General features: G+C 63.5%; 1 protein-coding gene and 2 non-coding genes across 13 annotated transcripts; all 3 read right to left on the minus strand.

Moving 5' to 3' along the window:
• Positions 1 to 1,465: 1,465 nt before the first annotated feature.
• EIF4G1 (eukaryotic translation initiation factor 4 gamma 1) lies at positions 1,466 to 20,764 on the minus strand. Of its 11 annotated transcripts, none has more exons than XM_065640418.1 (33): positions 20,659 to 20,764; positions 19,555 to 19,611; positions 18,180 to 18,284; positions 17,996 to 18,082; positions 16,214 to 16,387; positions 15,763 to 15,862; positions 13,883 to 13,995; positions 12,737 to 12,829; positions 12,591 to 12,657; positions 11,328 to 12,224; positions 10,000 to 10,088; positions 9,614 to 9,800; positions 9,111 to 9,244; positions 8,715 to 8,852; positions 8,350 to 8,523; positions 8,074 to 8,271; positions 7,186 to 7,332; positions 6,857 to 7,093; positions 6,676 to 6,780; positions 6,134 to 6,287; positions 5,926 to 6,026; positions 5,723 to 5,825; positions 5,520 to 5,622; positions 4,603 to 4,856; positions 4,398 to 4,513; positions 4,064 to 4,236; positions 3,802 to 3,927; positions 3,638 to 3,719; positions 3,336 to 3,434; positions 3,082 to 3,216; positions 2,911 to 2,992; positions 2,700 to 2,840; positions 1,466 to 2,587 (listed from the first exon to the last, which is right to left on the minus strand). In XM_065640418.1, exons 3-33 carry the CDS (start codon positions 18,252 to 18,254, stop codon positions 2,406 to 2,408), a joined length of 4,866 nt encoding a protein of 1,621 aa, XP_065496490.1. In that variant the 5' UTR covers positions 18,255 to 18,284; positions 19,555 to 19,611; positions 20,659 to 20,764; the 3' UTR covers positions 1,466 to 2,405. The 11 variants fall into 11 exon arrangements, with proteins under 11 accessions (XP_065496490.1, XP_065496488.1, XP_065496489.1 ...); XM_065640416.1 differs by having other exon boundaries at positions 18,180 to 18,288; XM_065640417.1 differs by having other exon boundaries at positions 19,555 to 19,615.
• Positions 8,598 to 8,673, minus strand: LOC135991769 (small nucleolar RNA SNORD66). The gene has a single exon (XR_010606556.1). It is a non-coding gene; the product is annotated as a small nucleolar RNA SNORD66 (small nucleolar RNA).
• LOC135991768 (small nucleolar RNA SNORD66) lies at positions 9,878 to 9,954 on the minus strand. The gene has a single exon (XR_010606555.1). It is a non-coding gene; the product is annotated as a small nucleolar RNA SNORD66 (small nucleolar RNA).
• Positions 20,765 to 21,096: the final 332 nt, after the last annotated feature.

Below are 21,096 nucleotides of genomic sequence, written 5' to 3' on the forward strand. Positions count from 1 at the left end.
GAGGAGGACCAGGGGGATGAAGGATGAGGGAGAGGAAGGATGGGGGAGAGGGAGACTGGGAGGAAGAGGAGATGAGGAAAGGAGAAGGGGGATGAAGGCAGCCGGGGAGGATGAAGGAAGAGGGGGGTTGAAGGAAGAGGAAGAGAGGGATGGAGGAAGAGGAGGGGGGCGTGTGTGGGAGGAGGAGGATGGACGAAGGAAGAGGAGGGGGCTGACGAAGAGGAGGAGGGGGAGGAAGGCCGGGCACCGCGGAGAGCGCCGTGCCAGCACCGCGGACAGCGCCGCCCGGCCCCGGGGCCTCCGGTGCCCCCGGCCCCCGCGCCCCCCCAGCAGGGACACGGCCCCTGGGCCCGTGTGAGCCCCGGGGAACAAGAGGCAGGGACAGGGACCCTCCAGCAACACGGTCCCCTCACCCCAGGCATGCCCACAAAAGCCCCCCTGGGCACGGGGTAGTGGTGCTAGAGGAGCCTGGGGGTCTCACCCCGCTGGTTTGGGGCAGGTGGGTGCAGGCTTTAGGACATCACATCTGACAGCGCCACAGCAACCTGCCCTGCAGGCGATCCAGGCCAGAGCCGATGGATTTAACATGCAGCAAAAGACATCTGTTCATTCTGAAACCTAATGATGGCAATTAATGCAGCTGCACCTTTTCCCTGTCACAGAAGGGCAGTGCCAGGGTGCCACCCTCCCCCTCGGCAAGCAGGGTACTGGAGCAGCCCAAGGGCCTCCCTCTTTACTTACTCACTCGCAGGCAGGGGGATCTCCTGGCCCATTCCCCCTGCACAGGCCCTGCTGGCCTTTCCCTGCCAACTGCTTCCCAGCATCGGCACTGCCAGGCCTGCAGCTCAGACACATCAGCCTCTGATCTGGGGAACAGCCTCTGGTTAATTATTCTGTACCCTCTGGGCCATGGCCAGGGTGACTCAGCAAGAGGAAGCCCAACAGGGCCAAGACCAGTCCAGCCCCAAGGGGGGCCAACCCCCCCCTCAGCAAGGACACCCCCACAAGGGCCCCCAGCAGGGCCAGGGGCAGCTCAGCCTCCCCCTTACCTGCCAACACAAGGCAGGAGGATGCCAAGAGACAATCCCCCCAAAACAGAAGGTGTGGAGTGCCTCCCCCCGAGGCAGAGCCCAAGCAGACCACCCAGGCCCTGCCACTTCCGTACCCACAGGAAAAGGGACACTTGGTGACACTGGGTCTCTGCTCCACAGCCAGGGTGCCAGCAGGGTTGCCCGCTCCACAACAGAGGACCCTGTGCCAGGCAGAGCTGGCAAGGGGGGTGCCAAGGAGCCTGGCTCCAGGCACACCTCACGCCCTTGCCACGCTTCCAGCCCCAGGTGGGGGTACCTACCGTCTGCCTCGGGGTGCCGGGGGGCTGACCCTGCCTGGGCTCCAGGCTGGCACCCCCACACCAGCCCAGGCGCAAGGGACATTGGATGGGGGGCGGCAACAGCGGCACACGGGGCATTATTTAGCAATGTTCTTTTATTTCCAGTTTTAAGGTGAAAAGATGCCTTTAAATCTTCAATTAAATACTCCATAAAGAAAAAAAAAAAAGGCAAAAAAAATATTTACAAATTCACGTGACCAGTAATTGAATCCTTGTTTTAATAATTACACATGCGGCTCGTCACATCCGGCGCTCTATAAATACAGGGGACGCGGATGGGGGGGCCGCCCCGTCGCTTGCCCAATTGTGGCCTTAAACATTTGGGAGGAGGATGGGAGACTTTGGGGGGAAGGGGGTGACTCAGCCTAGGCCAGAGAGAAGGGGTCACCTCCCGCCCCCCTCCCCAGCACCCTTCCCAGGTGTCAGAGCAGGAGCTGGGGGCGGGGAACGACAATTTATATTAAAAATAAAAAACCATGGGGGAGGTCCAGGCAGTGATGGAGAAATAGAGAGAGGACAGGGGAGAGGGAGAAATCACGCTCCTGTCCCCAAACCAAATTTAATAAGTTTATATATATATAATCTCTCTATATTTCAGCAAGAAGTGGGGAGGAGGAAAGGGAGGGAGGAAAGGAGAAATACATCCTCATCCTGTCCCCCCTCCCCATGACATGAGTCCAGGGGTTCTTACCTCCCTCCTGGAGACCCAGGGTGACTGCACTGGGAAGGGGTAGAGGAGGAGCCCCAAAGGGACCCACCCCAACAGCCACCTCCGTGAGCATCCGTTTATTATCGTGGTAACAAACTAGTACAGGCCTCGCAAACAGAACCGGGATGGAGGGAGGAGGGAGAAGAGGAGAACTGAAAAGAGAGAGGGGGGCTGCGGGGGGCAAAGCAAGTCCCTCAGCCCCAGCATCATCAAGTCCAGGGGAGCCAGAGGTGGAAGGGGATGGAGTTGCTCCCCAGGGTGCCCCACTCTCTCTCCCCCCTTCCTCCTCCTCCTCATCACGGCTGCTCAGTTGTTGTCCGACTCATCCTCGGCTTCCCGGAGCCAGGTAAAAAAGGCCGTCACCGATTTGAGAGCCACCCCTTTGCCCTGCTGCTCAGCCGGGTCCTTGCTGGACTCCCACTTGTAGAAAGCCTCCTCCTTGATGACATCCTCATCGTAGAGGGCGTCAAAGAACATCCGCAGCAGGTCTGAGGGGTGACAAATAGGGTCCCCTGCCGTTCCACCGCCACCAGCCACTCTGCAGGGGTGGGGACACGCCAACCATCCCACTCCTCAGCCCACCCACCCCGCAACACTCACTGGGAGGCTGGTCCAACTTCACCACCAAAGCTTGCAGCGCGTAGAGCGCCTGGAGCTCCTTCTGCTCATCCCGCAGGTACTTCTGCAGCAGCTTGGCTTGGTTGCGGATGACCAGGGCGTCCACACGGTACGGGTTCTCAACTGCGGGGAGATGGGGCGTGAGAGGACGGTGGCATGCACAGAATGACCCCCGCCTCACCCTGGTACTCACAGATGATGGCCGAGTGGCACACAGACGTCATCAGGGCCCTGATAAACGTGTTGGAGGAGACCTGCTGCTCGCTCAGGTTGGCCTGGAGGAGGGAGGAGAGAGGGGCTGTGAGGTAGAAAGGGAGCCAGGATGGAGTCCCCAGACCCACGGGTGCTGCACCCGCTCCCTCACCTCGATCCAGTCGTATATTCTTTGGTTGTTGGGGTTCTCCTTCAGCAGCTCATCCATCTGCTTGTACAGCTCCTCCGAGGTCAGCTCCTTGCGGCTCGGTGTGTCCGAGCTGTCCCCCAGCGTGTACTCCAATTTCTGGAGGAACGAGCAGAGATAAGCTGTTAAAGGTAGCATGGGGGAACACCACGCTCCCAGCAGCAGCAGCAGGACCCTCCCCAGGGCCCCCCCACAGCCCATCTCTGCAGGGCTCCCACCTGCTCTGTGACAAATTTGTTGACATCCTGATCCTCGGGCAGGAACTCCTTCCAGCTCAGGCCCCCATCCCGCCACAGCTTGCCTGCAGTCTTCTGGCTCTGCAAGACAGACAGACAGTCGGCATCAGCACTCCACACCCTCCATCTCCAGGGAGGGAGGTAGCGCAGCTTGGACACACCACCACTATAACGCAAACAGGGCAAGGTATGGCCCCTGCCATCCTCTCTGGTGGCAGAGGGGTTCAATCCTCACATGCCAACCTGCCCCCCAAGCCAGCAGCTACACAAGCCCTGTGACTTACCATGCCCTTGCACAACAAGCCCAGCACCTCGACCAGCAGCGTGGTGGCCTTCCCAATGGGCACCAGGGGCTTTGTTATCTCTCTGTGGGGCACAAAAGACTCAGCTGAGCTACTTGTCCTCAGAAGCCCCCCTGGGGGACCCCTGGCAGGCCCACGGCCCTCACCTGAACAGCTCCTCCATGGGGATGCCATCCTCTTGCAGGATGGGGGTGATGAGCTCAGCCAGGTACAGCCAGATGTGCGGGATGTCAATCTCCATGTCTTCTGCCATCTCCAGGATCTCCCGCAGCCTGCAGGGCAGAGGGGGGGCCGTTTGGATCCAGCAGCCCCTGTGTCCTCAGAGGGGAGGGACCTCAGGAGGTCGCGGTGATGAGCCCTGCTCAAGGCAGGGCCAAAATTCAAAGCCAGGCTGCCCCAGCCCCTCACCCTTTGTAGTACTGCTCCTTGGAGAGCGTGCCTGCCTTTACCAGCTGGCACAGCAGGACCCCCATGTGCTCGCGGGAGATAGTGCTCCTCTCCAGCGTGGACTCGATGCCGTTCTGCACAAAGATGTAGAGCAAGGAGGGGCTGCCCAGCTCCTGCACACACTGCAGGGCCTCCTGCGGGGAAAAGCGGGTGTCAGTTCTGCCCCACAGCCAGCCCCAGCTCCCCTCTTCCCTACCCAGGCACCACCAGCACCCTGTCCAGCAGTGCTACCGCCCAGGGAAGCGGACAGCATGTTATGGGGGCCATATGATGCTCTGCCAGCCCCTCCTCTCACCTTCATGTCATTGATGTGCAGATATTCCTCTATGATCGCCTTGGATTTCTTCTCTAGCTCCTCTTCTGACAGCGCAGGCTTGGTGGATACTGCGGGAGGAGCTGGCTCTTGCTTAACTGTGAGGAGAGAGCAAGGATGAGGCACTGCCTGGAACAAGCAGAGCCCCGGCCCACAGCCAGACCCCCACCACTCCTCCCCAGCTCACTGCTCTCTCGGCTCCTGTCCCGTTCCTCCGTCATGCTGGCAGCCTTGCGCACGGCCTCGGGGCCACCCTGCTTCTCCCGTTCTCGGCTCCTGTCCTCTGTCTCTTTGCTGAAGCTCCTCTTGGTGAGGGCAGACCTGTTCCTGTCTGCCCGCTCCCCCCGGTCGGGACGCTCCAGGCGATCGCCGCCCTTCTCCGAACGTGACTCTCGGTCCCTGTCCCCAGCCTTCTCTGACCTGTCGCGGCTGGAGCTGCTCCTGGGTGGGAGGGAGGATGGATGCAGTGTGAAGACCCCATCTCCACCATCCCTGACCCCAGACTGCAGAGCTCTCCAAGGCAAGGCTGTCCCACTCCAATCCCAGCTCCTTCCAAGGCCTTTTCTAGCACTTGACCACCCTTAGGGGACAACACACTTTCTCCCTGTTTCTCCCCTATTCCAACTCAAGCCCTTTGCCTTTCGTTCTGTCCCTTGGCATGGCTGAGCAGAGTCTGGCCGCATCCTGCCCACACCTTCCCCCTGCTGCAGAAGGAGTGAAGTCAGGGCTGTTTTCCACTTCTCCTGAACAAACCCCACTTCAACTCTCCTTGGGGACCTCATGCTCCAGCCTCTACAGAACTCCTTCCAGCCCATCAATGCCCATCTGGTCCCAGGACCCCTGGACCAGACCCAGCACCCAGGTGTGGTCCCCAAAGTGACAAACAGCAGGGAAGAAGCTACAGGTGGGGCCAGCCACCTTTGTTGCAAGGACTCACCACCAACTTCAAGCCCCACCAAGGCCCCATCCTGCCATAGGGAATTATTCTGGCCCAGACGCCAGGCTGTTTGCATACCTATCAACCAACCATTGCCTGATTTCAAGGGTTCCTCCCTGGACTGCAGACCAACACCCCCACACGCCAAGGCAGGGCTGGCCCCTCACCTCTGCACCACACGGCGGGACTCCAGGCTCTCAGCCGGGGTCGACTGCTGGAGCGCTGAGAAGCGGTTCAAGGTGCTCGTGGCCGGTCGCCCTGAATCAGATGCTGGGCGTGAAAAGAGGGAAATCTCAGAGTTTGGCACCTCCCCAGTACAGGAACCACCTGGGGAAGGGACCCCACTCGCACCCAGTCCCACGCTGCCCACCTGAATCTGCGGGCTTCGCACCAGAGCCTCCACTGCTGCCTTTGCCCCAGCTCAGCCGCCCGCCTGGCGCAAAGAGCTGGTTGTTGGAGTCAATGGATCCAGGCTGCAGGCAGAGAGACAAGAGTTAGCTCTGAACCCCACAGCAAGGCAGGATCCCAGTCAGGCAGCTGGCTCAGCTGCCCACGCTGCACCCCCAGCCTTACCTTGGTGATCTTCGTTAGCCGGCTAGTGTCGATGGGCCGGTTGCCCTTGCTGATGGGCACCGTGTTCCAGCCATCATCTGCCACCAGGCTCCCGCGCCCACCTGGGCAGAAGGGGGACCGACATAAGGCACAGCCCGACCTCAAGCAGTGCCCAGCAAGAACAACCCAACCCTGGGAGCCCTGGGTGCCCCCTAGCCCAGGCACTCACTGCTGGAGGATGGCCCAGGGGGGCCTCTCCTCTTGTCCTTGGACATGAGCTGCTGCACTTTGATGTGTTCCCGATGCTCCTCCATCTCCGCTTCCTTGTGGATCTGGTCAATGGTTTTGGGGCCCTGGTCTCCTCGCCGCGGCACCCAGCTATTCTGCAGAGGACATGGGAGGAGAGAAGGGGACACTGAGCTGGCTGGAAGATGGAGGCACAGACATCCCCCCTTCCCAGTTGCTGCACCCTCAAAGGCTCAGGCCAGTCTCCCACCTCAGCCAGCAGAGCTTCCCAAATGCTGTCGCAGCTTTTGGCACAAAAGAGCTCAGTTTCGTGAGCCCCCCTGCATTAAACAGCCGCTGGTTACTGTGTGCCCACTATCACTACCACGCTAACCAAGGGCTAAGGGCTAGCATGGTGTCTCTAGGGCTGGTCACAGCTTACAGAGCCACCTCTCCCTTCCCGGGGACACAGGGACCGCTGGCACTCAGAGGACCAAGCAGGGGACAGAGAACAGTCCCCGTGCAACAGCAGGCCACATGCCTTACCCGTCTGAGGTCAATGACATCCTGCAGCATGAAACGGATTCGGGATGATGTCTTCTTCTCTTTGATGATCTTCTCCATCTGATTGAAGTACTGGTCCATTCTGGGCTATAGAGGGACAGAGTCACGGTCACATGCCTCCCAAAGGCAAGGGCAGGGCAAGGCAGGGCAGGGCAAGAGGTACCTTGGCCTTCTCAAAGTCCAAGTCCTTGCCAATGGTGGTCAGCAGGCGGCAAAGGCACTCAAGAGATTCCTCATCGTGGTTTTTGAGCAGCTTCACCACACAGTCATGCATGATGGCTTCTGTCAACATCTTCAGCTTGAAGAGCTCTCCAATGAACTTGATGTTGCCCAGGGATCGCCGGCGGGCCTTGTCCCGCGCCTCCTCCAGCTCATCCTTCATGCGTGCCTTCTCCTCAGGCTGCAGGGAGGGCACAGCAGGGCAGCTCAGAGCCCAGTCTGCCCCGAGGACACCCACGCCAGCCCTCAGCTGCAGCTCCCACCCAAACTCACAGCACTGGCATCGTCCATCTCCTTCTGCCGCTTCTCAAAGATCTCGTCATCGTCCTTGTCCTTCTCAAACTCTTTCTGGCAGCGGTTGAGCAGCAGCTTGCGGAAGTTCACAGTCACCGTGGGCTTGTCTGTTGTGGGCACTTTGAGCTGCAGGGAGAGGTACAAGCCAGGCGAGAAGCATGAGTCATGTCTCCCCAAAAAGCTGGCCAGCTAAGGCCCAGACACTGCTCAAACCAGGGAAAAGCCACCCTACACCCTCACGACCCTCATTCAGGCTAGACACGAGGAAGAAGTTTTTTACAATGAGGGTGGTAAAACACTGGCACAGGCTGCCCAGAAAGGTGGTAGATGCTCCAACCCTGGAAACATTCAAGGCCAGGCTGGACGGGGCTCTGAGCAACCTCAACTAGTTGAAGATGTCCCTGCTCATTGCAGGGGGTTGGACTAATGACCTTTGAAGTTCCCTTCCAAACCAAACTATTCTGGGTTCAAGCTGGAACACAAGAGGTTCTACTTAAATTTGAGAAGAAACTTCTTCTCAGTGAGGGTGACGGAACACTGGAACAGGCTGCCCAGGGAGGTTGTGGATTCTCCTTCTCTGGAGACATTCAAAACCCGCCTGGACGACTTCCTGTGTAACCTCACCTAGGTGTTCCTGCTCTGGCAGGGGTTTTGGACTAGATGATCTTTTGAGGTCCCTTCCAATCCCTAACATTCTGTGATTCTGTGATTCTATGGTGACCTGCTAAGGCTCTGGATTTGGCCTTCCAGCCACATGCCCCAGTTTCCCCATCCCACACAGAAGGACCAGCACCTTGCTGAGCTCAACCAAGGCCCCCAAACAAACCCCTGCCAGCTCAACTGGAGCCCAACCAAGTTCCTGCTCACCCCCATAAGGCAACGGCACATGTTGGCATAGGCAACAGAGAAGTTTGGCTCCGAGATGGCCTTCTCGAAGACAAGGTCGATGACACCCTTGAGCCGCTCCTCTGTGTCGATGGACAGCTCCATCACCTGCTTCATCAGCTGCTGGAACATCTGAGGTGTCAGCTTGTTGAGGATGCTGCGGACGCGGCGGAGGAGTTCCTGTGAGGACAGCGGGGTCAGCAAGAGCCGGGCACACCCCCCGCTTCCCTCCCACCACCCGTCTGCCCCAGCTCCCACCTGCGTCTTGATGTTCTCAGGATCCTCCTCCTCGGAGGCACGCTTGCTGCTGGGTTTCCAGGCCTTCTCAGCTTTGTTCAGCTTGACATCCTCATTGAGGGACACAGTGGCAATGATTTTGCGAGGTTCCTTCCTCTGGCTCTGCTGGGAGCGGCGAGGACCCAACCCTGAGGGCTGACACACGGAGAAAAAACTCAGCTCTTTGCTCTGGGACCAGCCAGGCTGGCTCCTGGGGTGTCCCCATCTGCCTGCTCAGATCCTCAGCTCCATCACAGACATCAGTCGCCCAGACACAGCGGCTCGAAGGCTTGATCATCACTGAGAGGCGGAGGGGGACAGTGTGGGTGAAGTGAGGAGATACTCACCAGGCCCCGGTTGCCCATGACGGGCCGGCCGAGGTTGGCGAAGGACGGGGTAAAGTCGGGGCTGCAGTTCATGCCGCTGAGGCGGATGGGGTCAAGCGCCCGCAGTGGGGTCTTGTTGGCCTGTGAAGGTACACAGGGCTGAGGATGCCCGGGGGGCAGAGGAGCGGGATGGATCCATCCCCCAGCCTCAGTGCCGGGACAAAGAACTGGAAAAATGGCCCCAGAGGTGCCCCCACACACCATCCCCCCGGCTCAAGGCTCATTGCAGAGGCTGCAATGGGACCCCGAGCACAGCAGGAAAGTCCCAGCTCTGCCTTGACAAGGAGCAGAGCAGCAGAGCCAGACCTACCACCCATGTACCACCCACGCTACCCCACCTTCCAGGGCCGCACCAACCTTGTCCAGCACCACATCTGTGATCTGGGGCAGCCCCTCAGGTTTCTGCATGCTGGCAAAGATGAACTGGAAGCCCAGCAGGAACTCCCGGTCATATCGCTTCTTCTCCTCAGGGTTCAGTGGTTTCCATTGCTCTGCAGCAGGGGCAGAGGGAGACCTTGACATGGCCTGTTCCCGTATCCTCTACCTCAAGCTATGGCAGGCCCAGGCCCATCCAGGGACTACTGAGGTGGGATGTAGACAACCACAGAGCTGCCCCAGCCTGGTACACCATGAGCACGACGCTGCTTGCTTAGATAGAAAGCCTGATGCCACCAGCTCCCTGCTTCCTGCCAGGCTCCTCGCACTGGGATCTCTGTCCCCCACCCCGTGCCAGGCTTGGGAACAAGATGGGAGGAGAGCATGAGGTTTAGGACAGCTGGACCATGCCACCCCCACCCTCCCTACTGCAGGGTCCAGAGATGGTGGGTCCCAGCAGAGGTCTGGGCCAAGGCACAGCTCACCTTCCTTGTAACGGTACTTCTGGTCAGTAGCCTGGCCCTTCTCCGGCGCCAGCTTGTCCTCCTTCTCCTCCCACGTCTCCTCTGACTCTTCCTGTGGACGCGCAGGGGCCGCATCCTCCGCTTCACGGGCAGGGGCAGACGTGGGGGGCTTGTTCTCTGCCTCCGAGGCACTGTCGCTGATCTGAGACTGCGTCGGGACAGGTACAGCAGTCACCCCTGAAGCCTGGTCCTGCTCCCTCTACCCCACAACCCAGGCATCTGCCTCCCCTCAGATCCTCATTACCATCACGGAGCATCAGTGGCCCAGACACGATGGCACAAAGCAGAGTTCATCACAGGAGGAGATGGGACACAGGGTGACCCCTGGACACCCCTGGGACACTCACCTCTTTAAAGGCATCCAGCAAATCGCCTACTGCCTCCTTCTTGTTCAGCTCCTTCATCCTCCGCTTTTTCTTTGGCACTGACACGGCGACTAGGAGGAGAGGCAGGGGGGTGAGGGACAGGAACCCTCACAGTCCCCCACTTATCCTCACACCAGCGCTCAGGTCACCAGCAAGGCACTGGTAACACTGGGCCAGCTTCAAGATGGGGACACAAGAATATGGTCCTGTCACCCCAGCACAGCCCTGTCCCCAAACATTCCATGTACCCCACCTGGGCACCTGTGGATCCCACACACAGCCCACCAAGGCACTCCGCTCCCTGAGCACGCACTCCAGAACACAGCCCACATAGACACACCTCACACATCTCCCCATCTGGCTACCGCACCCCGATTTACCCTGCATCTCTCCAAAGCACATCCACACCTCTTCCCCATCTTCCTCGGGGGACCCCCACAGACACCCACATCCTGGTACGGGGCAACCCTTACAGGGACACCCCCACGCACACCTCTGCCACCATGTATGCTCCCTCCCTGGCACGCCCAGACACCGCATACAGAGGTGCTCCCCAGAAGCACACCTGCCCCCAGGTCACCCTTCCATAGCCCCCGCTGTACCCCTGCACAGTGTGCTCCATGTGAACACGTCCTGTGTACCTATCTACCTCGTCCTCCCCCAGCACCCCTGAAGAACCCCCACGCTCCTGTGCAGGGTGCTAAAAAAAATCCAACACACAGGTTCACCCCAGCATATCCCCAGGGCACCCCACTTTCCCCAGGCACTCTGATGTACTTGCACACCCCTACAGGGTGACCCACATAGCTACAGCCCCAGCCAAGGGAATGGCAGGAAGACGTGACAGGGGAGGTTTAGGTTGGACATTAGGAAAAGGTTCTTCATCCAGAGGGTGGTAGAGCACTGGAACAGGCTCCCCAGGGAGGTGTCACGGCCCCAAGCCTGACAATGTTCAAGAGGCATTTGGACAACGCCCTCAGACTCATGGTATGAACTTTGGGGTTGACCTGTGCAGAGACATGAGCTGGACTTGATGATCCTTGTGGGTCCCTTCCAACTCAGAACATTCTGTGATTTTATGATCTCTTCTGCCACCCCTCCACCTCCCATGTTCTCCTGGACAGCTGGAGACAGCCCTCAGATACAGTCCCACCACATCCACACTGCAACCCTGCATTAGGCACCCCATAAAACACACTTCCCTCATGGCACTCCCCTATACCCACTGTACCCCATCCAGGTGACCCCCCCCCACACCACCCAAGGCCCACCCTGGGGCACCCCGCACACCCCAGCCCAGCATTCCCAACCTTGTGTGGTCGCCTCCGAGGTCTGCGAAGGGGCAGGGGCCGGGCTGGAGCTCCGCTCCTGGGCTTCGCCGGGGCCTTCGCTCTCCTCCTCCTCCTCCTCTGCCGGGGGGGACGCGGGGGTGCCAGGTTGTGCTGGCTCCTCAGGCTCCGAGATGGGGCTGACATCTGACTCCGGCTGCTCCTCACTAGGCTCCGCTTTGCCAGTGCCCTCCACCCCATTGGGCAGGGGCAGCTCCTCGGGCTGGGCAATTGGGGAGTCCAGGGTGGGCGCCGGCACTGCGGCAGGCGCTGGCACCAGCGTGGGCATCAGCTGGCACACAGGTGTCTCGGGGACCGGCTCGGGCACCTCCTCCAAGACCCCGTTGGCCTCAGCAGGGGACTCGACAGCAGGCTCAGGGCAGGGCTCTTCCTGGGCTGGCGTGGGGCTGGGGGAGGTGGGTTTGGCGGGTGCTTCAGGGGCCTGCGGTATGACGGGCGGCGGCGGTGGCACGGCCGGCACCGGGGGCACGGCTGGCATCGAGGGAACAACAGGCACCGACGGCACCTCGGGGGGTGCAGGCGCCTGTGGGGCAGGCTCTGGGAGGGGAATGGTGACCTCCTCCTCCTCCATGGCCACCGTGTCCATGTCGGGCGCGGGCACGAGGGGCAGCTCCACGGCCCCTGGCACTGTAGTGATGGCGCTAAACGTCTTGTGCGGGTCGGGCGGCGCCTCGCCCAGCTCCACTTTAGTGTCCGCGTCCATGGGGGGCTCCATTGGCACCAGCGTCATGGCTGAGAGCACCACAGGCTCCACCTCGGGGATGAGGGGAGGGGGAGGAGACGGAGACGGGGACGCTGACTTGCTGGGCTCCAGGGAGATGGGCTTGCTCACCACCAGCGCGGGCTTCGGGCGGTCATCTGCAAGAGGGGTGGTGTTAATGGGGAGCTCTCCGATCCCCAGCTGACCCTGCATCCCCATCCAGACCCCTCCAAGAGCAGCAGGGACAGATGTGCCAACCCATATAAAAAATAGGCAATGTGGACAACAAGGGTATCTTGCGGTGCCAAAGAGACAGCTGGGGTGAGCAGACAGCCTCCAAAAACTCTCCTGGACCCAACACGGGGACATTGGCCCCCACACCTGTATGGAACACGTTTGACCCCACAATCCTCAGGTGAACTGGGGAATGGTGGGACCGGCACCTCTGCCCCCACAGGGCCCAGGACAGGGAGCCTGGCAGCAGCCGTGCCAGCTGGCACACCCACCCCGGCACAGGCGCTTACCTGGCCTGACAATAACTGCTACATGGGGGGTTTCTCCGTTGGCCTGGGGCTCCAAACCGCTTCCAGCCTGAGGATGCAAAGAAGGGGTTCAGCAGGGCCCCGTGTACCTCTGCTGCCCCAGGGGCGGAGTCAGGGGGTGCCCTTACCTGTGGAGGGGTGGGGGTGGATGAGGTCCTTGCTCCGGACATGATTTCTTCAGTGATGTCTTTGCCACCTTGGTTGGGGTCTCGTATCCGGATCTGTCCGTGGCCCAGGGTAGAGCAGGAGAAGACATCAGTGGGCAGGTGGACACAGAACACGGGCCATCTCCTTTCCCTGGGCCTGACACCCCCGGGACACCCCCTTCTCCAAGGGGAGAGCTGAGCGGCTCATTTAGCGCTATCCCTGTCCCAGCCATGCGCAGACTGGGGACCGGTGGGTGCCACCTCCCCACGGGACACAGTGCCCCACGGACACCAGGCTGTCCTGATGCCCACTGGGCAGGGATGGTACAGGGTAGGGCAAGTCTGGCAAGCCATCCTGCCAGGTGGTGACAGCCAGCACCACATCCTCAGCCCAGTGCCCACCTCCAGGAGTTGGGGAACCCCAAGACAGCATCACCACGCTGGCACAGGGGATATAGGACCCCCCTGCCTCAGGGACAGCATGAGACCAGCCTCAGCACGTAAACATGGAAGCAAGCCCCATGCCACTCCAGGTACAGCCCAGACACCCCCAGTTTGACCGGCCCCAACCGGTGGGTGCAGCAGGAGCCATGGGACACACTGCAGGTCTGCGACCCCAGTGGGGGGCAAAGCACAGCCACGGGCCTTGTTCTCCCCATCCCCAACCAACCTCCTCCTCCCAGGGCAGCAAGAGCAGAACCCAAGGGGCACTGAGGCCCCCTGACAATAAAATTCCAGCATCCCCCTCCCCAGCCCGGCGGCAGCCCATGCCCCCCAGCAGGGGGCCACGCCCACAGCTGCCCGGGCCCCCCCCCTGCTATAAATAGGCCCCACGGGAGGCCTCTGAGCGCCGGCATCTCCAGGAGCAGACAGCAGTTGGCAGCCACGGCACCCCCGCCCCCCAGGAGCCGTGACTCAGCACAACGCTGCCCGTCGGGACAGCCAAGGTCGCCAGCACCCATCCTCACAAACTCCGGTCCCCCCGCTGAGCCCCCCAGCCTTGGGGGAGACGGCCCCACGCCACGCCCCTTCCCCAGCATGCTGCACCTCATCCCAGCCCAACCTGGGGCTGGCACCGTCCCCCGCCACATGAAAATCCCCCCGTGCCCGGAGGCAACGGCTCCTTACCGTCTTGCGCTCTCGTTTTGGGGGGATCGGTGGCTGTTGGCTCACTATAACCTGGGCGGTGGGAACCCCCGCTGGGAACTGCTGCACCCCCTGTGCTGGGTAATAAGCACCCGCTGGAGGAGAGGAGAGAGCATCAGAGGGACCAGCCAACCCAGATCCTCCAAGCCTGTCCTGGGGACCCAAAAATCCCCCAAACGCAGGGGTCTGCCGGGAGCCTGGGGAGCCCGTGCCACTCTGCAGCAAACCCCCATTCCATCCAGCCTGGATCGTCCCAACCAGCCCAACAGGCCCGACCGAATTCCTTCCCCATGAAGCAGAGCGTCCCCGCGCCACCCCCACGCCCAGCTGGGCCCCGCCGTGCCCACCGGCTCCACGCCACCGCTGGCCCTGCCGGGACGCTCGGCCATGCTGGCTGCTGGCGTCCCAGCTCCACGGGCGTTCAGTTGCCTTCCTGCAGTGCCCTTATCTCCCCGGGGCCGGCACCAGGCTGAGGGCGGCACCAGGCAGCCCCGTCCGCACCCTCCATTCGCAACCAGGCCAAGGGGCTCCCGGTGCAGCCACAGCCCCCAGTGAGCTCAGCCCAGAGGAGGGAGCTGTGCCGGGGGCTGGAGGCAAAGCTGGACCCCATCCAGGGCTGGCACAGCCCCCAACACACACTCCACTCCTCCCAGGGCATCCGTGAGCATCACCCCCAGAGCAGTGCCACGAGGATGGGGGTGTCAGGAGGCATAGGCACAGCTGGCCTCCACCTCCAGGGTCTTCCCAGCTGTGCTGAGAGTCAACTCGCCCAATGTCCTCTGGTGACTGCCCCGTCCCTGAGCCAGGGACCCTTCTCTCTGACCAAGGGGGACACAAGGACACTGGACAGGCATGGGGGAAAAGGAGGGAGTGAGACCCCAAGCTGCCCAGCCCTGGGGACCAGGAGGGCTGGCTTGTCTCACCCACCAAGGAGTGTGTCATGCCGCGCCAGGCCACCCACCCAGCCCTGTGGGCAAGTGGCACACTGCTGCCAGCTCCCATGGGAACAGCCACAGCCCCAAAACAGAGGTGGGGGGCAAACCCAGTCCAGGAGCCCACAGAGACATCCAGGGGATGCCCCAGCACCGGGCATGAAGGAGCGGCCGTGCCCTAGCCCGAGTGCAGGAGCCGGCTGCTGCCGGAGTCCACCTCCGTCCTCTGAGGGGCCGGCTGGGCCTGAGGACAAGAGGGAGGGAGGACGGGCACGTACCTGGCTCAGGAGAAGCCCATTGCTGCCCTGGTTATGCCTTGCTGCCATGCCGGGGCTGGGCCGGAGGCCTCGGCTCACATTTCTGTGTCTGCCGGGCCTCCCGGGACCGACCAAGCCTAAATATAGTCACAGCCCGGATGGCCACATGCGAGCGGGGGGAAGAAGGGGGGGCTGCTCACACTGCTGCTCCCCAGCGCCGGGAGAGGGCAGGCACAGCACGGCGCCAGCACCCCCGGCTCGGCTCCTTGAGAAGCGGGGAGCTGAGGGGAGATGTCACCGAGCACAAAACTGCTCGACCCCTTGACAGCAAGTGAGGGGGAGCAGGGGATAAAGTCTGCCCTGACCTTCCACCAGGAGAGTTAAACATTAAACAACCCCGATTTAGAAAAGGGCGGGGGTGGATGAATGGGTGGGAGATGATGCACAACCCTCAGTGCTGCTGGGAGACAGGAAACACCCCTTGCCCCCCAAAACAGCCTGTAATGGAGTCACAGAGATAACCTCAGTGAGCTGGCAAAGGTAGAGGGGTCTGTGCTCAGCTCCTGAGCGCAGGGAGCTGCAGGGAGGCCAGTGACAGGGTAGCAAAAAAAAAAGGAGGGAGCGCTGGGGCTGGAAGAGCACCAGGCAGCAGAGCAACCCTCCCAGTATGTACCGTAAGTCCCAAACTCTGGGGGGTTGGTTCCAGGGTAAAAACTAGGGGCGCCAGCCTGGACCGGGTACTGCTGGGTCGGGACAACGTACGTGGAGCGACCCTGCAATAGTGAAGAAAGGTCAGTTACTTCCTGCACAGGGTACACACATACCACCAAACCACAGACATATCCCAAAACCTCCCTGCAAGGCAGCTTGATGCCAGGGCAGGGAGCAGGATCCAGGCAAAGTGGGAAACAGGCACCTCGGAGGGCTGCCGGGTAGGGGGGCCAGTGCTGCCTGTCTATAGAGCTGGACAACACCCTGCTCAAATTGGTGGGTACTTGGAGAGCTGGGGGATCCCCTCCACCCTGCCAAAACAGACCTGTGCTCCAAACCCAGGCAACACCCCCTCCCTACCAGTGCCCACCCAAGCCCCCTCCCGCAGAGCCCGGGGCATGGATGGCCCTCACCTGTCCAGGGATGTAATAGGCTCCTTGGGAGGGTGTGTAGGAGATCTGGGAGGGTATCATCATCACCTGGGAAGCGGCTGGATACACATGGGCAGGGGGGCCGGGCCGGGCCGTCGTGTTACTCGGCACACGGGACGCGCTGGCGGGAGGCTGCGCCCTGTTCTGGTAGAAATGCTTGGGGAGAGATGGGGCACGGCATCAGGTGTGGTGCCAGCACCCCAACCATGGATTCACACACCTGAGCCGGGAACCCCCTCCCACGCTACACTACGGGGAGCAGCCTGGCAGTGTACATCACCCCAAAACATCAGCCTGGGGAGGGGGGAGCAGCGCCAGGGGAGACAGGGAACCCTCCCCCCCACCCCACTGGGATGTAACACCCAACCTCCCCAGAGCTGACCCCCACCCCGGCACCATCCTGTCCCCACACACCTGTGGGGCCACCTGGGTCCACCCACCCCAGCTCATGCCCGGTGCAGCCCCCTCCCAGCCTCGGCAGGGCCGGCAGCTCCAGCGCGCAGAGCCGGCCACAGCCGTACACAGCTCGGCGGCGGCAGGTCCCGGCGTGCTCCGCACCAGTTCCCGGTGCTCGCCTGGAATGCTGGGATCTGTAGTCCCGCCATGCCCAGCTACGCCGGAGCCGGACAGCCGCGCCAGAGCCGGACAGCCGGGGCGTGCAGAGCTGACTGTTCAACCCCCAGCCCGTGCCGTGCAACACAACCCAGCTTCTTTGGCGGGCAGGAGCAACCCCTGGAGCAGCGGCTCAAGCCTGACAGTGAGCGGGCAAGAAAGGGTCCGCACACGCACCCGGGGCAAGGAGAAAGCGTTACCTGAAGAGACCTGAATCCTCCCTTTAAGCAAGCGCACGCGTAGAGAGGGAAAAGGGGAAAGAGAGACAGGAGTTACCCGCATTGGGACAGGGTTTGGACACAGGTGGCTGGCAGAGGAGGGGACAGGAAGCTGAGGAGCCCTTTGCCCAGTGCCCACATCCCAAATCCACTGGGGTGTCCCTTGTAGGGATCCCCGCAAGGGGCAGGGAAGGGTTTGAGGGGCTCCCAGCCAGTACAGCTGATTTGTCCCCAGCAGCTCCCCCACACAGAGGGCTGATGGAGGTCCAGAGCCTTACAGGCACCGCAGGGCCTTGGAGACCCCCACAAAGTGAGGAGGAAGAGAAAGAAGGGCACAGGCAGAAGAGGCAGCCTGGGCCAGGGTTAGCACAGGCACAGCCACAGGCTTCATGCAAGGAGGAAGTTGGGATGACACTGCAGGGAAACCCACCCCACCCCACCCCCCCAAAAATCAAGCAGGTATCCCCCCACCTTCCCCAGACCAGCCTGCCCATCAGCTCAGGGGTTCCTGTGTGCTCCCCAGCCCCTTCATGCCCAGGGTGGGTGTTTCTGTGCAGTGTCGGGGCCAGGTGGTGGGCATGCAGGGTGGGGGAAGCGGGTTAGTACCTGCTGGTGAATAGCCCGAGGCCCTGCTGGAAACTGAGAGGAGGAGAGGGAGGTTTGGGGCAGGGGAGGAAGGAGAGAAGAGCAGTCACTCGGTGGCCATCCCCAGCCAGAGGCATCTGCCCCCCACCCCACGGCCAGGAGGTCCCCAGGCAGCAGTTGTGGTCCAGATCACAGGCGCACTCCCCCTTGCAGACACACGCTGGTCCTGGGAGGCACCCGGTGCTCCAAGCACCCCGAGCACCGTGGCAGTGGGAGCTACTCAGCCAGGAGGCAGAAAGCTGCTGGATCCCCCCATATCGGCTCCTCCAAGTCGGGGCAAAGCCCTTACCTGGCGCGGCTGAGAAGGCGTATTCATTTGTGAGGTCGGTGCCGGGTTAAAAACCACAGGTGCCGTCTGACCGGGTGGGAACGTCGGCTGGAGGGAGGCAGGGAGGGAAGGACATGGCACCTCTGCCCCCAGCACGAGCCAGGGAGGCAAAGCTGGGTCCCCCCACACTGAAGGGGCAGGTTACCTGCGGCAATCCGGGAGAAGGGGCAGGGTGCGGGGCTGTCGGGGCTCCTCCTGTGGGCTGTGGAGCTTTGTTCATTTCATGGGGTTGTGCATAAGGATCCCCTCGCTATCTGTGGGGACAGGGACAGAGGGTACAAGCTGGAGGTGGGCAGAAGCCCAGGCATCCATCTCCTCTCCATGCCAGCCCCAAAAATGGGGCACCTCTACCCCTCGGCATAAAGCCAGGCACCAGCCATGCCCTACAGACAGCACGTTAGCAGGGCGCAGACCCCCAGCCACCTCCTCCTCCCCTAATGGGCACAGGGAGAGGGTGGGCACCACCAGGCCCCCACAACCTGCAGAGCAAAGCCCCCTGTCGTGCCCCAAACCCAACCGTGCCCACTGGCAGGACTGACCCCGCAGAACCTGGCCGGGCACCCCACACAAGCAGGTACCAGTGGCTGTGACCGCTGCCAGCACCCAGGCCACTACCAGCTCCAGGGCCTGGGTGGACCGGCGGCACCCCGGCGTCAGCTGTGCCCGGCTCCACCCCGGCTGACCTACTAAGCATTTCCCCTGGCTGGCCAAACCTGTTCCTCCCAGAGGTGCCAGGTCCCCGGCACACACCGCAAAAGTCTACTGGTGAGCACTGGGAGCAGCTCCGGCATGCCCCCTGTGCTGCCAACGCTCCTGCCCACTGCCCCGCCCCGGGGAGTCCACAGCCCCCCGCCACCACCAGCACCCAGGTGCCCAGGCACAGCTGTCCCAGGAGGGACTTGGCAGCCCGTGCTGCTCTCCCCGCCCCAGTGCAAAGGCCACCGGGGCAGGAAGAAGAGGCGGTGCCCCCCACCATGCCGGGGAGTACCCCATAGCACCCGGCAAGTCCGCTGCCGGCTGGGGCACGCACAGGAGCAGCCGGCAGTGCCTCCTGTAACCTGACGCCCGGCTGCGTCAGCACTGCCGGCCCCCCGGCCCCACCGTGGGGCATTGCCAAGCACGTCCCACGGACACCAGGTCCCACCGGCAACCCTGGGCCACAGGGTGCCCTGTCCCCCCAGGGCTGTATCCTGATGTGGGGGGTGTCACCTCATCACAGGGGTCCCCGCAGCCACAAGTCCAATGGCAATGGGTTCTGCTGGGGTTTTGGGAGGTGGTGGGGTCTGGGCTGCACCTCCCGGTGCTCCCCAACTCACCAGGGCAGCAATGGCCCAATACGCCTGTGCTGCCCAGCCCTGGGACACGGTGGCCTGGGCCACTTTAACTCGGCTTTGGCACCGGTCACCCCAAAAAAGAGGGGGAGAGGGTCACACAGGGGAGGAGACACCCGGGGACAGCCCCAGCGGGGGCAGACCCGGCCTCCCACCACCGGAACAACCGGGAGCGAGCGGGATACTCACCCCCCCGCGGGAAAAACCTGGGCCGGCTGAGCGGGCCTGCAGAGACCGTTCATCCGACTGACTTGGAGAGAGGAGGGAGGGGGAGAGAGAGATCAGCCCGGGCCCCGCACCGGCCCCTCCCCGGCCGGCCCGGCAGTGCCCGGGGTGAGGCAGGTCCCGTCCCGGGGAGGGGGAAGAGGAAACGCCAGGCGCTTTTGTAACAGGAGGAGCCGCCGTGGCCGTTGCCTCCCCCGCGCCGGGAGAGGCCGGGGCCTGCGCTGGGCCCGCAGCCGGGGCGAGGGCTGCCTGCCCGAGCCAGGGCCCTGGCGGGGCCGGGGCAGCCAGGCCTCGTCCGATCGGGGCACCGGAGGGGGAAGGCAGCGCTCTGCGGCAGCGGGGGCTGAGGCGCTGGGCGCCCAGGGAGGACAAGGCGGGGACCCCCGGCGGCGAGGCCGCGCTAGGCCGCGGAGCAGCCGGCCCCGCCAGGCCCGAGCCCGGCCTCGCCGCCAGGCCGCAGCTGCGGTGCCGGCTCCGTCCCGGGGCGGCGGGCAGGCCTGGGGCGCCGGCACCATCTTGGCGGCGGGAGGAAGAGGAGGGAGAGGCCGCGGCAGGGCCGGAGCGGCGGGCGCGGCGCGGGGCCCGGTGCGGCATCCGGCGGCCCCGCTCCCCCCCGCGGCGGCGGCGGCCCCTGCCAAGGACACGTGTCACTGCCGGGCTCCGCCATGGCCGGCGGCCCCACCGGCACCGGCGCGGGCGCGGCGGGGCGGGGGCGACGAGGCACGCACCACGTGCGGCGGCGGGCCTAGGCGGACGCGGCGGCGGGCGCACGTGCGCGGCGGCGCGGCGCACCGGCCGGCACGTGGGCGCGGAGCGGCGCCGCGCGGGACCACCGGGGCGGCGAGGCCGGGCCAGGCCCGGCGGGGAGCGGAGCGGGACGGGGCCGGGCACGGGAGAGGGGCCGGCGGCGGCGGGGCGGCGCCCACGTGGTGGCGGCGGTGGCGGCGCGGCGGGGCCCCGCGGCGCGAGGCCCGGCCCGGCGGCGCGCGGCCCGGTACCGGTACCCCCCTTCCCCCCACGCCCGCCCACCCCCCCGCGGCGCGCGCCCGCCCCGCCCCCGCCCGTTACCTTCAGTCTCCTTCAGCGCGCGCGGCCCGACGCAGCCGCAGCGCAGCGCAGCACGACCATTTCCGGAGCCGCGCCGCGCGCAGGGGCGGGGCCGGGCGCCGCCGCGGGGGAGGGGCGCGCGGGGCGGGGCGCGCCGGCCGCCGCCTGGAGCCGCTCCGGGCACCGCCCCGCGGCACGTGACGCCGGCGCCACCGCCCCTGCCGCCGCTGTCACGTGACGGGGAGGGGCGGGGCGGGGAACGCCCCCTCCGCCCCTCCCGGCTGGACACGCCCACCGCTCGGGCCCGCCCCCGCACAGCCCGTGCGGGAGCACGTGGCGCGACGCCGCAGCCGGCACCGGCACCACCCGGCACCGGCACCACCCGGCACCGGCACCACCCGGCGTCCATCCAACGCCGGAACCCACGCTGCGCCGTCCGGCACCGGTGCACCCCCCCAG

Source organism: Caloenas nicobarica, chromosome 8 (genome assembly GCF_036013445.1).
Source record: "Caloenas nicobarica isolate bCalNic1 chromosome 8, bCalNic1.hap1, whole genome shotgun sequence".
Classification (NCBI taxonomy): domain Eukaryota; kingdom Metazoa; phylum Chordata; class Aves; order Columbiformes; family Columbidae; genus Caloenas; species Caloenas nicobarica.